Genomic DNA, 20718 nt, shown 5'->3' with positions numbered 1-20718 from the left:
GATTTTCCCATAAGGTATAGCAGTGCCTTATTTGCTTTTTGCACCTTCATTTTATATTCATCTACATGTTGAATTAGAACATGTTATAAGAATTTATACCCAAGTTCTGCTAGCAAAATAAATTTTAACTGCATATGTATATTTCCCCAGAGCTTTTAGAAGCTGCCTCATCCAGTTTATATATTTATTATTCTTTGTCTAAAAACATTTTAGCCAGAAAACCATGAATAGTTTCAGTATCTAACCAAAGTGGGGGGGAAAGAGGAAAAACCCTCTGTCCAAATACTATTACAATTCTGACTAAAGGTTTAATGATGCTGTTTAATATGCTGCTAATAAAGAAAAATATCTATTTCATATGATTTGAATAAAAACCACTGTAAGACATTCCATAGAAAAGCATGTATGGTTCACATTTTGTCTTTCAGCAGGCCTACCCAGACAGTTTTAATGATTAATTTTAAACTTCTATTCTGTGTATAACTTTTGTTTGGTGTGTTTTATGGAAATATGTTTTAATATGTGTATTATAATATGCGTACAATAATTTTAAAATTATTATGTATTTTGATTATGAATTTTAGCAGTGTTGTAATCCGCCTTGAGCCATGAGGAGAGTTGGTTAAAAAATAAAATAATAATAATAATAATAATACCAGTACTAGTCTATTTCCACATTTTAAAAGAAAAGGAAGGTAAAGAGAAGAAGTTTTATGTCATCTTTAAGATTATTTACTTTAACATGAGTTTTTGTGGATTACAGTCCACTTTCTCACATGCATTACTACCATAATATTTCCATATTTTATGGAAATATGTTTTAATATGTGTATTATAATATGCGTACAATAATTTTAAAATTATTATGTGTTTTGATTATGAGTTTTAGCAGTGATGTAACCCGCCTTGAGCCATGAGGAGAGGTGGTTAAAAAATAAAATAATAATAATAATAATAACAGTACTAGTCTATTTCCACATTTTAAAAGAAAAGGAAGATAAAGAGAAGAAGTTTTATGTCATCTTTAAGATTATTTACTTTAACATGAGTTTTTGTGGATTATAGTCCACTTTCTCACATGCATTAATGCCATAAACGTCTCAGGTATAAATATGCTGTTGAAATGTGCTGGGAATACAACTGTGCATTTGTACCTGAGGTTTGCATGTTGCTTTCCATTGCTGCATCCAGGATAGTGGAATATTGGTGTTGTCATGCATCTTCAAATTGTTTTTGATTTATGGTGATCCTAACGCAATCTTATCAGAGAAGACCTTTCTCTAAAGCACAGTGAATATGGCCCCTTCCATACAACTGAATAAAATCCCAGATTATCTGCTTTAAATTGGAATATATGGCAGTGTGGACTCAGATAATATATCCCAGTTCAAAGCATTTATTGTGGGATTTTCTGCCTTGATATTCTGGGTTATATGACTGATATGTTTTAATGTAACCAAACAATCAGTTCAATATCTAACCTTGACATGTTCTAAGTCTGTTGTTCTCAACCTGGAGTCCCCATATGTTGATGACATTTTCGTAGGAAACGAGAGGCAACACGAAAATAAAAGCCGCACAAACATCGTTCTTGCTTTTGTTTTCCTTTCATTTCAGCCCCGTAACAATAAGCAGGTACTGACAGAGGGCTGCTTTCCATTACAGCTGATGTGTACCAATGGGTGTTAATAATAATATTAATGGAGCCCCCAGTGAAGTAGTGGGTTAAAGCCTCGTGACTTGAAAGTTGGGTTGCTGACCTGAAGGCTGCCAGGTTTGAATCCCACCCGGGGAGAGCGAGGATGAGCTCCCTCTATCAGCTTCAACTCCATGCGGGGACATGAGAGAAGCCTCCCACAAGGATGGTAAAAACATCAAAACATCCGGGCGTTCCCTGGGCAACGTCCTTGCAGACGGCCAATTCTCTCACACCAGAAGTGACTCAGGTTGCTCCTGACACAATTTTTTTTTAATATAAATAACAATAGTTACTCTGGTACCCTAAGCTGAGTCTGAGAGATGAGTGCCACTCAATTACATCCAATGTGGATCAATGGGTCTTAATGATATTTATATTAATATTAAGAACAGCAGTTATTCTGTCACCCTAAGCTGAGTCTGCGAAAGCAGTGCCTCCCAATGAGTCTTGATAATAATAATATTAATAACAATAGTACTCTGGGGAAGACCAAACGTTTTAAAAGTTGGTGGGCTAAAAGGGGTTGAAATGCCTTCCTTGTGTGGTGATTTTCACCCCTCTAGTCCAAAAACCAAGCAAGGGGGATGGTGAGCCTTGGAAGCCTATTGCAGCCAATGGTCCGAAAATTTTCATTTTTTTCGTAAGCCAGACAAAAATTAGTGTCGTATAGGTGGCCCATTTTTGTTAACAAGACACAAATACAAAAATGAGACAACAGGACCAGGTTGTGGCAGAACTGGTTAGTAGCCACCTGCAATAAATCACTACTGACAGAGAGGTCATGAGTTCGAAGCCAGCCCAGATTGGAGTAAGCTCCTGACCATTAATAGTCTAGCTTACTGTTGACCTATGCAGCCCAAAAGATAGTGACATCTGTCGAGTAGGGAATTTAGGTACCACTTTATGTGGGGAGGCTAATTTAACAAATTAACGACACCATAAAAACTTCCAGCAGCCTGTGGAAGAATGAGGAAGTACTCCATCAAGGACTTTGTGTCACAAGTGGATGGTGAAGCGGCACGGTGGACGGTTAAGCCTCTGTGTCTGTCTATATATGTTGTTTGTCTAATACCATTGAACATTGGCCGTGTATATATGCATTGTGATCCGCCCCGAGTCCCCTTCAGAGTGAGAAGGGTGGAATATAAATACTGTAAATAAATAAATAAGTAAATAAACACAAATGGACAATAAGTTAAACATGAGCCAACAATGTGATGCGGTAGCTAAAAAAACCAACGGGATTTTGGCCTGCATCAATAGGAGTATAGTGTCTAGATCTAGGGAAGTCATGCTACCTCGGTCAGACCACACCTGGAATACTGTGTCCAATTCTGGGCACTGCAATTGAAAGGATATGTTGACAAGCTGGAAGGTGTCCAGAGGAGGGCAACTAAACTAATCAAGGGCCTGGAGAAAAAGCCCTACGAGGAGTGGCTGAAAGAGCTGGGTATGTTTAGCTTGCAGAAGAGAAGACTGAGAGGAGACATGATAGCCATGTACAAATATGTGAAGGGAAGTCATAGGGAGGAGGGATCATTGATGTTGCCATCCCAGGTGACAGTCGCATTGACGAAAAACAACAGGAAAAACTCAGCTGCTATCAGGACCTCAAGATTGAACTGCAAAGACTCTGGCAGAAACCAGTGCAGGTGGTTCCGGTGGTGATTGGCACATTGGGTGCCGTGCCAAAAGATTTCAGCCGGTATTTGGAAACAATAGACATTGACAAAATTACGATCTGCCAACTGCAAAAGGCCACCCTACTGGGATCTGCGCACATCATCCGAAAATACATCACACAGTCCTAGACACTTGGGAAGTGTTCGACTTCTGATTTTGTGATACGAAATACAGCATATCTATCTTGTTTGCTGTGTCATACAATAAAACAACAACAACAATAATAATAATAATAATAATAATAATAATAGTAATAATAATAAAACTTTATTTATACCCCGCAACCATCTCCCCACGGGGACTCGAAGCGGCTCACATGGGGCAAGGCCCGACCGGCACAATTTACAAAAACAACAGCATAAATAATACATTGCATGATATACAAAAAATAAAACACAGTAAGACAATAAAACAGGAGTTAATACAGCGGTAATAATATCAATCAACCACCAAGTACAATTCAGTCGACTTCATTGGTGGGGGGGACTGCAGCAGCAATATAAAAATAATATCATCAGTTAAAATACCTGAATAAAAGGGACCTAATAAAATTCAGGATAGAGATATAAATAAGGAAATCCTTAAAAATAAATAAATATAAATACATAAAGCTGGATGGCCATCTGTCGGGGGTGCTTTGAATGCGATTTCCTGCTTCTCGGCAGGGGGTTGGACTGGGTGGCCCATGAGGTCTCTTCCAACTCTATGACTTTATGAATGAAACTAGAAATGGAGATGAGCACCAACCCCCAGAGTCAGACATGACTGGACTTAACGTCAGCGGAAACCTTTACCTTTTACAAATTAAGCACCAAAACATCATGTTATACGACAAATTTGACAGAAAAAGTAGTTCAATACGCAGTAATGTTATGTAGTAATTACTGTATTTACGAATTTAGCACCAAAATATCACAATGCATTGAAAACATTGACTACAAAAATGGCTTGGATAAGCGAGGCTTGGATAAGTGAGACTCTACTGTACTGTCATTACAACATAACATTACTGCGTATTGAACTACTTTTTCTGTCAAATTTGTTGTATAACATGATGTTTTGGTGCTTACTTTGTAAAATCATAACCTCATTTGATGTTTAATAGGCTTTTCCTTAATCCCTCCTTATTATCCAACATATTCGCTTATCCAAGGTTCTGCCGGCCCATTTATGTTGGATAAGTGAGACTCTACTGTACATGTAATATTAATAATAATATTATGATGCAATACAATGTAATAATAATTATAATTCAGTATTATAATATGTATAATTCACTATTATAATAAAGGTAAAGGTTTCCCCTGACATTAAGTCCAGTCATGTCTGACTCTGGGGGTTGGTGCTCATCTCCATTTCTAAGCCGCAGAGCCGGCGTTGTCCGTAGACACCTCCAAGGTCATGTGGCTGGCATGACTGCCTAGAGCGCCGTTACCTTCCCGCCGGAGCGGTACCTATTGATCTAATCACATTTGCATGTTTTCGAACTGCTAGGTTGGCAGAAGCTGGGGCTAACAGCGGTCGCTCCCGCCGCTCCCGGGATTTGAACCTGGGACCTTTCGGTCTGCAAGTTCAGCAGCTCAGCGCTTTAACACACTTCGCCATCAGGGCTCCACTATTATAATATGTATATTTATATTACATGCAATATTACTAATAATATTGCAATATAGTCATATAGTCGTATAATATAATATATTGTATGTATATATACTTGTAAACCGCCCTGAGTCCCCTTCGGGGTGAGAAGGGCGGGATATAAATGTTGCAAATAAATAAATAAATAGGTATCGCTCCGGCGGGAAGGTAACGGTGTTCCATGCAGTCATGCCGGCCACATGACCTTGGAGGTGTCTACGGCTCTTCGGCTTAGAAATAGAGATGAGCACCAACCCGAGTCGGACACGACTGGACAACGTCAGGGGAAACCTTTACCTTTACCTAAATAAAGCTGGATGGCCATCTGTTGGGGGTGCTTTGAATGCAATTTCCTGCTTCTCGGCAGGGGGTTGGACTGGGTGGTCCATGAGGTCTCTTCCAACTCTATGACTCTATGAATGAAACTACGCAAAAGAAACAGCCATTCTATATGAATGCACACCACTAATATCTATCTATCTACCTATCTATATACAGTAGAGTCTCACTTATCCAACATAAACGGGCCGGCAGAATGTTGGATAAGCGAATAGGTTGGATAATACGGAGGGATTAAGGAAAAGCCTATTAAACATCAAATTAGGTTATGATTTTACAAATTAAGCACTGGAACATTTACGCTGGTCCCTCACCCTGGACTTCCCACAGATATATATAAACACTAGCTGTGCCCGGCCACGCGTTGCTGTGGCGAAGTATGGTGGTATGGGAAATAAAGTATTGAGGAACTGGTGGGAGTTAAGGTACAGGGTAAAGGTTTTCCCCTGACATTAAGTCCAGTCATGTCTGACTGTGGAGGTTGGTGCTCATCTCCATTTCTAAGCTGAAGAGCCGGCGTTGTCCGTAGTCTCCTCCAAGGTCATGTGGCCGGCCGTGACTGCATGGAGCGCCGTTATCTTCCCTCCGGAGAGGTACCTATTCATCTACTCTCATTTGCATGTTTTTGAACTTTAGGGTTGGCAGAAGCTGGGGCTAACAGTGGGGGCACTCTCCACTCCCCCAATTCAAACCTGTGACCTTTCGGTCCAGAAGTTCAGCAGCTCAGCACTTTAACACGCTGCGCCATCAGGGTATATTATTTCCTAAAGGTTGTGAATATACAATATTTCTGATTTTTTTTTGTCTGTTGGAGGCAAGTATGAATGCTGCAATTAGAGAAAATGATTAGCATGTAATGGCCTTGCAGCTTTAAAGCCTGGCTGTTTCCTCCCTGAGTGAATTTTTTGTTGGGAGGTGTTAGCTGGCCTGGATTGTTTCCTGTCTGGAATTCCCTTGTTTTTAGAGTGGTGTTCTTTGCGATATTAATTAGATAATCTGTGGAAGAGGCCTAAGTGAAGCCTAACTCTGCCTGTCCCCTGGGCTGAGTCGGTTGCTAGGAGACCAAGTGGGTGGAGCTTAGGCTTCTAATTGGCAGCAATTAGATAAAAACAATTATTCCTCTCCCTCTAATTAGGACTTTATTTTTCTTTTCTTTTTGTTGTATCAACCTAGAGCCGTGGATGATGGGTTGTGTTGTCAAATTTCGAGGTTGGGGGCCCGGTAGTTTTGTTGTTTTGTCCGCTGCCCTGATGCCATCACTCTTTTATATATATAGAATTCCTTGCTTAGTTTTTCCATACCTCACAACCTCTGAGGATGCCTGCCATAGATGTGGGCGAAACGTCAGGAGAGGATACTTCTGGAACATGGCCACACAGCCCGAAAGACATACAACAACCCTAAGCATCAAAACATCATGTTATACAACAAATTTGACAGAAAAAGTACAGTAGAGTCTCACTTATCCAACATAAACGGGCCGGCAGAATGTTGGATAAGCGAATATGTTGGATAATAAGAAGAGATTAAGGAAAAGCCTATTAAACATCAAATTAGGTTATGATTTTACAAATTAAGCACCAAAACATCATGTTATACAACAAATTTGACAGAAAAAGTACAGTAGAGTCTCACTTATCCAACATAAACGGGCCGGCAGAACGTTGGATAAGCGAATATGTTGGATAATAAGAAGAGATTAAGGAAAAGCCTATTAAACATCAAATTAGGTTATGATTTTACAAATTAAGCACCAAAACATCATGTTATACAACAAATTTGACAGAAAAAGTAGTTTAATATACAGTAATGTTATGTTGTAATTACTGTATTTACGAATTTAGCACCGAAATATCACGATGTATTGAAAACATTGACTACAAAAATGCATTGGATAATCCAGAACGTTGGATAAGCGAGTGTTGGATAAGTGAGACTCTACTGTAGTTCACTATGCAGTAATGTTATGTAGTAATTACTGCATTTACGAATTTAGCACCAAGATATCACAAAGGATTGAAAACATTGACTACAAAAATGCGTTGGATAATCCAGAACGTTGGATAAGTGAGACTCTACTGTAGTTCACTATGCGGTAATGTTATGTAGTAATTACTGCATTTACGAATTTAGCACCAAGATATCACAAAGGATTGAAAACATTGACTACAAAAATGCGTTGGATAATCCAGAACGTTGGATAAGTGAGACTCTACTGTATCTAATCTATCCTCCCTCTCTCTGGATCCCTATCTAGCCCTCTTCTTTCTTCCTCTGCCTCTCTCCCCTTTCCCTAGGGCCAACCCACACAATGAATGGAGCGGGGGTCTCTGCTTTGCCGCCTTTTTGGCCCAGCGAGCCTCCCACCCAACGCGGACCACCCAGCCTCGGAGAGACCCAGGCAGAGAGAGAGAGAGAGAGAGAGAAGGAAGGCGCAGCAGCAGCAGCAGCAGCAGCAGCCATGGCGGGTGTGTGATTGGAATGAATGCCAGGGAGGGAAAGGCGGCGGCGGCGGCGCCTTTGACGGAATCGGCGGCTTCCCTCCCTCCCCCTTTTTTTTCTTGAATGAACCGTGAGGTGGGGCTAAGCGACGAAGCGGCCCCATTTGCTCGCCTCCTCCGTCTCCTCCCCTTCGGGCTGCGGAGAGAGGCAGGGAGAGAGCGGGCTGCCCTGGCCTCCCCGGCGGCACTGAGGAAAAAGACGAGCAGGAGGCCGCTGGGCATTGGGGCAGCTCAGGGCTGGCAGTCCTTAAGCGCATTGAAGGGCGGGAAGGGCAGCAAGCAAGACCGCCTTATTCCCCCCTCGTTTGCCTCAGAAGGGGAACCCCCAAACTACTTTCTTTTTGAGTCTACACCCCCCTTTCCCGGATTTTTCAGTCAGTCAAAAATGCCTCTGCTGCTGAATGGACACCGACAGACACCACGCTGCATTGGGGAAGCTCTTCTCGCGCTCATTCAAAAGCCTGCCTTGAAATAATGCCTTTTTTTTCCCTCCCTGCTTTGGTCGTTGTTCATTTGTTGGCTCCCGTCTCTTCAAGCTTTCTTGCGTTTTGACATCCCTTTGGAAATGTCACGCCAACAGGAGCCTTGGAAGCGTTTCTGGGAGTCAGAACAGTCCAAGTGAAGGCGGCTTTTCCTTCCATCCCTGCTTTTTCTGGTTTGGACCCTTTTGCATTTTTTCCCCCTCATTGAGGACATGATTTTATTTTCATTTTTGTCTCCCAATAAGAAAATGGGATTTCTCATCCATGTAAGTATCTTCCAAAGGGGGAGGGAGACTTGGAGAAACTTTATTTTATTATGCTATGAGAGAGGGAGAGAAATTAAAAAAAAAGTATACAGTAGAGTCTCACTTATCCAACATAAACGGGCCGGCAGAATGTTGGATAAGCGAATATGTTGGATGATAAGGAGGGATTAAGGAAAAGCCTATTAAACATCAAATTAGGTTATGATTTTACAAATTAAGCACCAAAACATCATGTTATACAACAAATTTGACAGAAAAAGTAGTTCAATGTGCAGTAATGCTATGGAGTAATTACTGTATTTACGAATTTGGCATCAAAATATGATACAGTAGAGTCTCACTTATCCAACATAAACGGGACGGCAGAATGTTGGATAAGTCAATATGTTGGATAATAGGAGGGATTAAGGAAAAGCCTATTAAACATCAAATTAGGTTATGATTTTACAAATTAAGCACCAAAACATCATGTTTTACAACAAATTTGACAGAAAAAGTAGTTCAATGTGCAGTAATGCTATGGAGTAATTACTGTATTTACGAATTTGGCATCAAAATATGATACAGTAGAGTCTCACTTATCCAACATAAACGGGACGGCAGAATGTTGGATAAGTCAATATGTTGGATAATAAGGAGGGATTAAGGAAAAGCCTATTAAACATCAAATTAGGTTATGATTTTACAAATTAAGCACCAAAACATCATGTTATACAACAAATTTGACAGAAAATGTAGTTCAATACGCAGTAATGTTCTGTTTAATTACTGTATTTACGAATTTAGCACCAAAATATCACGATATATTGACAGAAAAAGTAGTTCAATACGCAGTAATGCTATGTAGTAATTACTGTATTTACGAATTTAGCACCAAAATATCACGATGTATTGAAAACATTGACTACAAAAATGCATTGGATAATCCAGAACATTGGATAAGTGAGACTCTACTGTAGTTTGGCCATTCAGGTGTTTTGAACTCCAACTCCCACAATTCCTGGCCTCAGGTCCTTTCCTTTTCCCCCTCAGCCGCTTAAGGAATTGTGGGAGTTGGAGTCCAAAACACCCGAAGGGCCCAACTTTGCCCATGTCTAGTCTAGACAGAGTATGTGTTAGATACTTTAGATAGACATTGATAGGTGTGGAGCCCCCAGGTTAAACTGCTGAGCTCCTGAACTTGCTGATCGAAAGGTTGGCGGTTCAAATCCAGGGAACGGAATGAGCTCCCACTGTCAGTCCGAGCTTCTGCTGACCTGACAGTTTGAAAACATGCAAATGTGAGTAGATCAATAGGTACTGCTCTGGCAGGAAGGTAATGCCGCTCCATGCAGTCATGCCGGCCACATCACCTAGAAGGTGTCTACAGACAATGCCAGCTCTTTGGTTTAAAAATGGAGGTGAGCACCAACCCCAGAGTCGGACACGACTAAGACTTAATGTCTGAGGAAACCTTTACCTTTACTTACTGATAGATGTATCCAGAAAGAGGGAGAAGAGTGATAGCGAGAGAGAGAGAGAGAGAGAGAGAAATAAGGCTGTTCGATTTGTATGCATAATGTATATATAGAGAGAAGAGTAAAGAAGGGTGCTAGATACGTATATAGGCAGAAGAATAAAGAGTGTGATAGAAAGGATAGATATGAATCCAGAGATAGAAAGGCAAAGGCAAAATGTACATGTCTTTAAATTCTTAAATAAAAAAATTCAAAACAGTAAAAGACTGATAGAGAAATAAGGAAGAGTGTTAGATATGTATACAGTATAGTAAAGGTAAAAGTTTCCCCCTGACATTAAGTCTAGTCCTCTCCGACTCTGGGGGTTGGTGCTCATCTCCATTTCTAAGCCGAAGAGCCAGCGTTGTCCTAGACACCTCCTAAGTCATGTGGCCGGCATGACTGCATGAAGCCCCGTTACCTTCCCACCGGAGTGGTACCTATTGATCCACTAACATTTGCATGTTTTCGAACTGCCAGGTTGGCAGAAGCTGGAGCTAACAGAGGGAGCTCACTCCACTCCCTGGATTTGAACTGCCGATCTTTCTGTCCGCAAGTTCAACAGCTCAGCAGTTTATCCCCTGCGCCATCGGGGGCTCCAGTTATGTATATAGAGGGGAAAAAAGGAGAGAGAGAAATAGAGAAGTGTGCTTGATATGTATATATGCATCAAGAGAGAGTAAGAAGAGATAGATAGGTAGATAGATCGATAGATAAATATGGAGAGAGAGAAATAAGAAAGGGTGCTAGATATCTACACATGCATAGAGAAGAATAAAGAAGAGAGACAGAATTAAAGAGTTGGATATGTATCTATGTATCGAGAGATAAAGAGTGATATGATGTACATATTATATGTAGAGAGAAATAGGAAAGTGTGTTAGATATGTATATGTGTGTATAGAGAAGAGTGAGAGAAATAAATAAGTGTGCTAGATAGGTATATCTGTATCCAGAGAGAGAAAAAGAGTGATAAAGTGAGAGAAAAAGGGTGTTCAATATGTATATACTGTATAGAGAGGGAAAAAAGAAGAAAGAAATAAGGGTGTTAGATACGTGGAGAGAGAAATAAAAAGTATGTGTGAGTGAGAAGAGTGATAGATACAGAGAGAGAGGGGTGATATATATATGTGTGTGTGTGTGAGTGTGTGTGTGTATGTCAAGCCTGGGCAAACTTTGGCCCTCCAGGTGTTTTGGACTTCAAGACACTTGGAGGGCCAAAGTTTGCCCAGACTTGGTATATGTAGATAGAAATAAAGAAAAGAGACATATACAGAGATCGGCCCCTTCTACACTGCCATATAATCCAGGTTATCAAAACAAATAATCCACATTATCTGCTTTGAACTGGACTATATGAGTATACACTGCCATATAATCCAGTTCAAAGCAGATAATCTGTAATCTATATATGGCAGTGTAGAAGGGGCCATGGGTACAGAGAGAGAGAGAGAGAGAATAGGGTGTTAGATATGTATATACAGTATATAGAATGAAATCAAGATAGATAGATAGATAGATAGATATATAGTGAGAGAGAGAGATAAAGGAAGGTGTTAGATATGTATATATTCATATAGAGAGTGTTAGGTGGATATGAGAGAGGGGAGAAAGAAAGAAGAGTGTAGAGAAAATATTTGCCAGATATTTTAGATAGACACTGATAAATGTCTGTACAGAGAGAAATAAGAGTGTATTATAGACATGGGTTTATGTATATATATGCATGTATATATGTATATATATATATATATATATATATATATATATATATAGAGAGAGAGAGAGAGAGAGAGAGAGAAATAAAGATGCTCAGCTTGAACAGAGAGGAAACTGAGGCAAGGCAAGGAGCGATGCTCAAGAGCACCCACTCAGTCCATAGCCTGAAAGGAAAAGCTGAACAGATTGATACACGCACGGAAATGTTTTTAATGGATTGTATTTATATGAAGCGCCATTGCACGTGCGCACGCACATATATACACATAAAGGTATATACACTCCCCCCCCCCCAAGTTAGACATTGATTCCTTTGAAGATTATAGCTTCACAGAGAAATCGTACTGTATCCAGTCTCAGACCCTTTCCACACAGCTGAATAAAATCCCACGTTTTCTGCTTTGAACTGGAATATATGGCAGTGTGGACTCAGATAATCCACTTCAAAGCAGATATTGTGGGATTTTCTGCCTTTATTCTACGTTATATGGCTGTGTGGAAGAGCCCTGAGTTGAATGTGCTTTGCATGAATTTGCATTGGAGGTTGCTCTGCGAACTAAATCATTTGGAATGGCAGGGCTTGGTGTTTTGTTTTTGTTTTGGGGAAACCGTGTGTGTACCATCCGTCTTCATTTATGCTCTATCTAACAAGAAAGGGAGTCGGAAAGTGCACCTGATGTCAAATGAGTCTCTGTTTTTCTTATTTTAGATTCATTTCTGCACAAAGGAAGAAAGGCTTCTGAAAATAGACTTTTTGTGATAAATATTACCTGTGGAATACAGTATTGGCTGCCTTTGAAATCTGGTTTCCATCCTGGATCACAAACTGAAGAGGAAACGCTGGGAAGGCGGAAATACCTTTGAGACCCCGAGGACTCCCCCACACCTCAACCAATGGAACTGCATGGAGTGAAACAACTGGATTATATATAAACACCGGCACTTATTATTACTGGCTGCTTTTTCCCCCCCTCTGGGTGGGTGGGAGACATTTCATCGGCTTCTGTGTCTTTTTTTCCCTCTGCTTATTGTCCACCATGGCTCATCCTGGGATAAGAGGTTACGACAACAGGGAAATCGTGCTGAGGTACATCCATTACAAGCTGTCGCAGAAAGGATATGACTGGGTTGCCAGTGGAGACAGAGGAAACCTTGCTGCTGCTGCTGCTGCTGCTACTCCTAGTGCTCCAACTGTGTCAGCATCTCTTTCCCCAGAGCTTCTCAATTCTGATCCTGTGAGTACCAATGCCCCCAGGGAAGAACCTGACCCGGTGCCACAGGTTGTCCATACAACATTACGCCAAGCCGGAGATGAGTTCTCCCGACGCTATCGGAGGGACTTTGCTCAAATGTCTGGCCAGCTGCATTTGACCCCCAGCACTGCCAGAAGTCGTTTTGTGGCCGTGGTGGAAGAGCTCTTCCAGGACGGTGTGAACTGGGGGAGGATTGTGGCGTTCTTTGAATTTGGTGGCATGCTGTGCGTGGAGAGTGTCAGCCGGGAGATGTCCCCCCTTGTGGACAATATTGCTACGTGGATGACTGAGTATCTGAACCAGTACCTGCGCAACTGGATCCAGGAGAACGGAGGCTGGGTATGTGGCTCATTGTCTTTGTCTTTTTCTGTTTCAAGGTCATACATCACTGAAACATCCATTCCGGTGTCACAAATGGCTTGTGTGACCAGTGGTTCCCAGTGCGGTGTCACTTGTAAAGTTGTTCCAAGGGCATTTTGCTTATTCCGAACAAAAGGTGACAACCAGTTATTATAGATCGCAGCCACATAATATTGATGTCTAACACCAGACACCAGTCTTATACATTCGCACTTCCCAGTGGTCCTGTGGAAGAGGGTGCATGTTGTATCTTAACTTTTTCACATGCAACAGACTTTGGATGAATGTTGCCTGGTTAAGGAAGACATAAAAAATGAAGTATTTCAGGCTGTGCTCTTGCTGTAAATGTGTCTGGTCTTTTCATGGTTACATTGAGCTGGTGTCAAGTTACAATCTTGTTTCAATCAGGCATTAATCACTGATGTCATTCATAGGTTGTGTGAAATTTGATGGTAAAACGAGGTCACTGTTAAAGCACAAGCGAGAGAAAAAGCTGTGATGCTGTGGCTGATCTATGTCATGTGGGGGCTATATCTTGGACAAATCTGAAGAAGCAGAAGGAGAAAGTAGATTATCAGTATCTGAATTGATAGAACTTTTATTATCTGATCCACTGAGCTGCTGAATTTGCTAACCAAAAGGTTGGCGGTTTGAATCCAGGGAGCAAGGTGAGTTCCCTCTGTTAACCCCGGCTTCTGCCAACCTAGCAATTCGAAAACATGCAAATTTGAATAGATCAATAGGTACTGCTTCGGCGGGAAGATAACAGCACTCCATGCAGTCATGCTGGCCACATGACCTTGGAGGCATCTACGGACAATACCGGCTCTTCAGCTTAGAAATGGAGATGAGCACCAACCCCCAGAGTCGGACACGACTAGACTTAATGTCAAAGGGAAACCTTTATCTTTACGTTTAAAAAAATTCAGACTCCACTTGGCTGAAATCTTCTATTAATGATATGTTCCATAATCTATTATGTAGGTGTATTTCATGGCACTTCCATTGTTTCTAGCATCTTTGTTAGAGTACTGTTTGAAAGAAAGGTGAGATAAAAAATCAAATAGATAAATAAAGTGTTCTTTTTGGATAAAATTAAAGCTCTGTATCTATACACAGGATATAACCACATGAAGCAGGTTATGGTTGTACTGGTGAGCATAGTTTTCATAAAGAAAAAGAAACTGAATATACAACTCCTTATAGCAATAAATAAAACAATGTACATTTTAAAAAATATTTTCCAGAATATCCTTTTTAAAAGTTCTTAAAATTGTTTGAAAGGAAAAATGAGAGACAAACCCCATTTTGAAAATCTGAATATGTTTCCTTTATTTAGTTGATGGAAAGTGTGTAACACTGTGTGTATGCATAAGAGAGAGAGAAATTAGCTTTATGAAAAGTTGAGTTTTACATAGAGAAGTTGATGACAGAAGGGAAAATGTAAGTGTTCTAGGAAGGATAGGTATTATGTAGATAAGTCATGCTACATTTTTCCTATCTTTTAAAATGTAATTTAATCCTATTTTGTCTTGAGGAAGCATCTCTGTGTACATAATTGTTGTTCTACTAACTGAAACAACTCTGCTTGTAGATTTGTATTCATCCGGCAATTCTCAATTTCTATGATTTGCTTTGCTCAGTGAGTGTGTGTGTGTCTGTCTGTCTGTCACCATGATAAAACAGTAGCAAAAATAAATCTAGAAACATGGGAGACAAGGAAAGAAAAGTGAGTGTATTTTGTGCTGTATAAAAGTGGTCTTACTTGGGTTATGACACCCCTCCCTTTGTAAAAACTCAGGATTTTCTTAAGAATGTGTGTGATAAATATCATATCCCCATTTTGTGTTGTTGAAAATATATAAGATCTGAGAATGCTTTCTGTTATCGTTAGAAAAAAATCTCTTATATCATTTAAAAACAGAGAGAATATAGACTACAATTGTCCCAGTGACACCTTTTGTTTAGTCAACTCTATTTAGTGTGTTGTGACTTTTGTCCTGAGGTATAATAAGAGGGAGAAAATAAATCCTTTCACATTTTCTTCTGGAACAAGCCAGCACCTGCTCTTCAAACCTTTGTTGATGATATATGTGCCACCTTTGTTTATATAAGTAGTAGACTGTTAACAATACTGGCAGCTCCAGCAGAGCTTAGGACAAAATAGATGTCGCTCCAGTACAGCTTTTCAGCTTTTAATGGGATGTGTATCTTGTAGAGATCTTCCATATATTTGTAGTCAGGAAAGATTGATGCAAATATTTAGCTTCAGGACATGAGCTATACAGAGTCTATACCAGTGGTTCCCAACCTTTGCTCCTCCAGTTGCTTTGGACTTCAATTCCCAGAAATCCCAGCCATCTTACCAGCTGTTAGGAACTGTGGGAACTGAAGTTCAAAACACCTGGAGGCCCAAAGGTTGGGAACCACTGATCTAGAATCTTAATATCTCAACATTATGAAGAATAATAGTTACTCAAAGTGAGTGATGTGTGACAACTGGTATTAACATGTTGCTATGGATGATGTTCCCACCCTTTGATCATCAACATGATGCTATGGATGATGATGTTTACCATTTCTTGGAAGTCCCAGGGCTGGGTTCCACCTTGTTCATCATTGCAGCATCAATCGTTGACCTACTCATGTGGCTGCTCATAGGACTTTCCCAACTCTACATATCCATTGCAATGCCTTTCTCTTCAAGTTCACACATTTAGCTGCCAGTCACCAAAGATCCATATTTATCAAATGATATACATGCACATCTGAACTGAGCTGTAGTCTTCAAACTTTCAGCATCCCATTGTGCAAGGTCAGGATTATGTATTTCAGAAAAAAGAATCATCCTGTGAACTAAACGTATCATGAATGGCTAAACTGAGCATGCCATAACATTGATCTTTGGAAAGTCCTTTGTCAGCAAGAGCTAGTTTTATTTTTATTTTCCCCAAACAAGTTATTATTCCCAGAGGAAGGAGAAACACACGACTTGTTTTCCGGGTGGTGCAAGAGGATGCAAAAGATTTAAAATATCATAGTATTTTAAAGCAGGACATTAACCACTGTAGAAACATAGTATATAGACCATTTAGACATCTTTTGAAAGCCTTAACATTTACTTTCCATTGATTGCAGTAAATGTTTCCTCATCCTGTGAATTGATTTTTAATTTCTAATATAACTCTCAGCACCTCTGGAAAATGACTATCTATAGTAGTGATCAAAGGAGAAAAACTTGTGATTGGAATTTCAGTTCCATTTTAATTGCAATCCCTTATTCAGTTTTGATTCAGGTAGAATTCGTTAATGATCTTCACTACGACAGAGAACTTCTTTTCATGGCACAGGGACATGGGAAAATAAAATTTAATTTGTACAATTTTCTGATCAATTGATTCTAATGGCCAGTGCTCAGAGCTTGGTAATGTTGCCTTTTTTTTTTTTACTGTAACAGCAAGAATATCACAACCAACATGGCTGTGTTCATTTCTTTAAAGTTATATTTATGTTCCACTCTTGTTCCAGTGATTTCAGTGGGGTATATTTTGTGCTCCTCTTTCCCAACTATCATAACTATTCAGTGGAGCCCCCGGTGGCGCAGTGGGTTAAACCCTTGTGTGATTGGGTTACTGACCTGAAGATTGCCGGTTCGAATCTGGGGAAAATGCAGATGAGATCCCTTTGTCAGCTCCAGTTCCCCATGTGGGGACATGAGAGAAGTCTCCCACAAGGATGGTAAAACAACAAACATCCGGACGTTCCCTGGGCAACATCCTTGTAGACAGCCAATTCTCTCACACCAGAAGCAACTTGCAGTTTCTCAATTTACCCCTGACACACAAAAAAATCGTAACTATCTTTGTAAAGCTCAGCCCTAAGCCATCCAATTAGTTTCATGAATGAAATGGTACTTCAGGAATTCATCCAGTCTATCTTCTAACCATTACAGCAAAGTGTTTCTGGTACTATAAGTATCTACACACTTCACTCTGATATAGCCCAGAATGTTGTAGCTAGGTTATACATGTAATTCTCTAGGCTCAAGGATTTCTGAGTTTATATGATGGAGGAGATATGGAACAGATTAAGTGGCTAAACTACAAGAGTCTACAGTAGGCAAGACTAAACTGTCAAGTTGACCTTTTTCTGGCCCGACACTCTTATGAAATCTCTTTACCCATTACTACTGGTTAGTACTCAGTGAGATCTTCAGAAAACTTCTATATAGATAGCCGCTATTAGAGAGATAAAGGTTTATTGCTCTTTAGACAATACTGTCAATCTAGTACACTGACATATAATATCATTTGCTGAACTCTGTAATTTGACCAAGTGAGTTATGCATGTTTTGGCTTATTCTAAGTAAATAGAGCAAGACTTTCAACATACATGCATTTTATAAGGAATTTGATTGCTTTGCTCCCAGAAGATATGTGTTTTTGGAAATGGGGAGAGAGGGAAGGAAGGAGAAAGTTCTCTGGTGGAAAAATGCCTTCTGGAGTCATGCACTGATCTGCTGACTTTATGTTTGGCCTGTTTTTACACGCTTTTATTCTGCTGTAACTAAACTGTAGTTCTCCTTTGTTCCAGTTGACTGATTGCCTGATCTGCTCTCCAACTTTCTGTTGTGCTTTCTAGTCACTGACGCAGTTCCACTCTCCTAAAATGTCAGTGGTCACAGAATACCAGAAACCCTCCAGAAATTAGAGCCGTTAACACCAACATTTCTCCTTCTTTTCTTTTTCCCTTCTGGATTGTAGCTAGATTGTAGCTAAATAACAACTTGAACAGAAAAAGATGTACAAACACACATGCTGTGAATTTATTTTAGTTTGTTTCTGCCTGTATCTTGTCAGTAAACTCATAATCCAATCCTTCTACCTGAAGTCCAGCAATCTTGCAACACAGTTGAAAGTATTTTAGCGATTGAAGAAAATAGAGATGTCTTTGTTATGTGATATGTTTGGAATTTGTTTTAGGGACAGAGTGCATGAAGTTTAAAGGTTTAGTGAGGTTATCTGATTGCACCTTTTCCACACAGACTGTTTATTGAACTTGATGAGGACTTTTTCAGCTCTCAGATGGCATTGGATGAGATCCATGGAATGTTAAATTTGTAAGATGAACTTTAAGCTCCCACACAGTGGTATAAATAAAGGGGAACTGCATCAGGAGTAGCTAGAGCAGTGAGCCTTTAACACTGGCACAAAACAGAAGCTGAGGTTTTCTTATTCTTTCTGAAGTCTCTTTCTGTGTGTGTGTGAGAGAGAGAAAGAGATTGCAAACGTATGCTGAATGTACTCCAGTTCTTGAAAAGCACATGGCTAATAGTGGGTTTGAATAGATTTATTTGGCAAGACAGAGAAGCTCTCTCATTGGAAGGTACTTTTTTGCACTAAGAAGGGTGTATGCATGCTCTTACAGAACATTTGTTCCCAGCTTGATGCCAGTTATACCTCAAACCATTCATTTATTGTATGCAGATAGAAAATTCTATAATATGAAGAAGGGAGCAGAGGCTGTATCACACTTTTCTCTTGAACATTGGTTAAGAGTATGCAGCTAGGGGAGCAGCCACATGATATCTGGTAATTATAGTTGAGCCAAGATTTTCACCCCTCATTTAACTGTCAGGTATTAAGTTTGAGTAGCAAACTTTTCCTTTTGATGTTTGGGAGCTATGACCAAAGTTGTTATACATCTCTTTTCTTCCCATAAACTGAAAAATAGAGCATTTTTTATGATTCACTTATATCCATGCAAAAAATATTGGTTCTGGAGATCTGCAACCAAACAGTAATAAATACCATAACTATTTTCAGAGAGTTGAGTATATTGGCAATGAAGCACACATTATTTTTCATGGCAGTTAATGTCCTGTGTTGTTCATACAATATGTGGGGATGGTGTGGGTTTTCAGTATTAGAAATGCTTGATCACAGAGCCACCCAATGTTGTCTATTATCCAAGACAAAAGCTGTAGTGTCTATTTCGGGAGATTCAACCCCCAAACACTTCAGATTTACATATTCCCCCCTCCCCACTGAAATGTACATTGAGGAACCAATTTTGACCACATTTTGTATTTAGATGTATGTTAAAGCACTGAGCTGCTGAACTTGCGGACCAAAAGGTCCCAGGTTCAAATCCCGGGAGCAGAATGAGCGCCTGCTGTTAGCCCCAGCTCCTGCCAACCTAGCAGTTCGAAAACATGCAAATGTGAGTAGATCAATAGGTACCGCTCCAGCGAGAAGGTAACTGTGCTCCATGCAGTCATGCTGGCCACATGACCTGGAGATGTCTTTGGACAACGGCGGCTCTTCAGCTTAGAAATGGAGATGAGCACCAACCTCCAGAGTCGGTCACGATTGGACTTAACGTCAGGGGAAACCTTTACCTTTACCTACCTTAAAATCGCCCTAAGTTGGAAATGGCTTGAAGGCACACAGTGACCACAAACATTGACACCCAAAACATTTTTGAGCAAGTTTAGAACCTATGAGCAATGTTCAGTCCCCCTCTCCCCACGATCTAGTTTTGATCCATATTAGAATGAAATCAGTTTAAATTATTGTAGGTGCTTCCATCCACATCCACAATCATAAGCAAAATAAAAATCAACCAGAGTAATACTGAGTAAATTTCTTTATAGTCTATATAAGAATAAAGGAAGTTCACTTACACCAACCTGGAATTTTTTTTAAGTCTGGCCTGCACAACCTGTGGCCCTCCAGGTGTTTTGGACTCCAGTTCCCAGAATTCCTAATGATTGGACAAGCTGGGTAGGGCTTCTGGGATTTGGAGGCCCAAAAATCTGGAGAACCACATGTTTTGCAGGCCTGGTTTAAGCCAAAGATGGTAAATGCAAAACTGTGATATATTTAAGACTGCAACTTCCATCATATGTCACCATCAGCTCTGTTGGATAGTGATATAGCTGTCAAAGTTGTCAAAAACATCTGCAGGACAACAGGTTCTCTGTCCCTGATCTAGACTGGTTTTATCAGCACTAATTGACAGGGACATTACTTGGCATAAGAGATTAAGCAAAGTCCTCTTGGTGACTTCCTTTGGAGCAATACATTATGCCTGTATGAAGAACTTTTTGAAGTGCAAATTGGGATAGAGAAGTAAGCATTATGCCCGTATGAGGAACTTTTTGAATTTCAAGTTGGGATAGAGAAGTAAGCAGCCCTGCTGGCTCCCAAACAGGTCAGGGGCCACTTATGCCTCACTCTGGTGCCCACAACCATTTCATCCCTGATGCTGAATGAACTCA

General features: G+C 40.2%; 2 protein-coding genes across 2 annotated transcripts in view; one reads left to right on the top strand and one right to left on the bottom strand.

Annotated features, from left to right (window-relative positions):
* The window catches only part of LOC100559144 (serpin B12), a 502967-nt gene that overhangs the window by 166338 nt on the left and 315911 nt on the right, over positions 1-20718 (bottom strand). The gene's annotated exons all lie outside the window — the stretch shown is intronic.
* The window catches only part of bcl2 (BCL2 apoptosis regulator), a 194254-nt gene continuing 181337 nt past the window's right edge, over positions 7802-20718 (top strand). Inside the window, exons 1-2 of the mRNA XM_062977654.1 lie at positions 7802-8608; positions 12533-13415. Of these exons, the coding sequence (XP_062833724.1) occupies positions 12861-13415 (555 nt within the window). The 5' untranslated portion in view covers positions 7802-8608; positions 12533-12860. The remainder of the gene's footprint in view (positions 8609-12532; positions 13416-20718) is intronic.

Source organism: Anolis carolinensis, chromosome 4 (genome assembly GCF_035594765.1).
Source record: "Anolis carolinensis isolate JA03-04 chromosome 4, rAnoCar3.1.pri, whole genome shotgun sequence".
Classification (NCBI taxonomy): domain Eukaryota; kingdom Metazoa; phylum Chordata; class Lepidosauria; order Squamata; family Dactyloidae; genus Anolis; species Anolis carolinensis.
The sequence above is the reverse complement of the archived record's forward strand: the minus strand, read 5'-3'. Positions and strand labels throughout refer to the sequence as shown.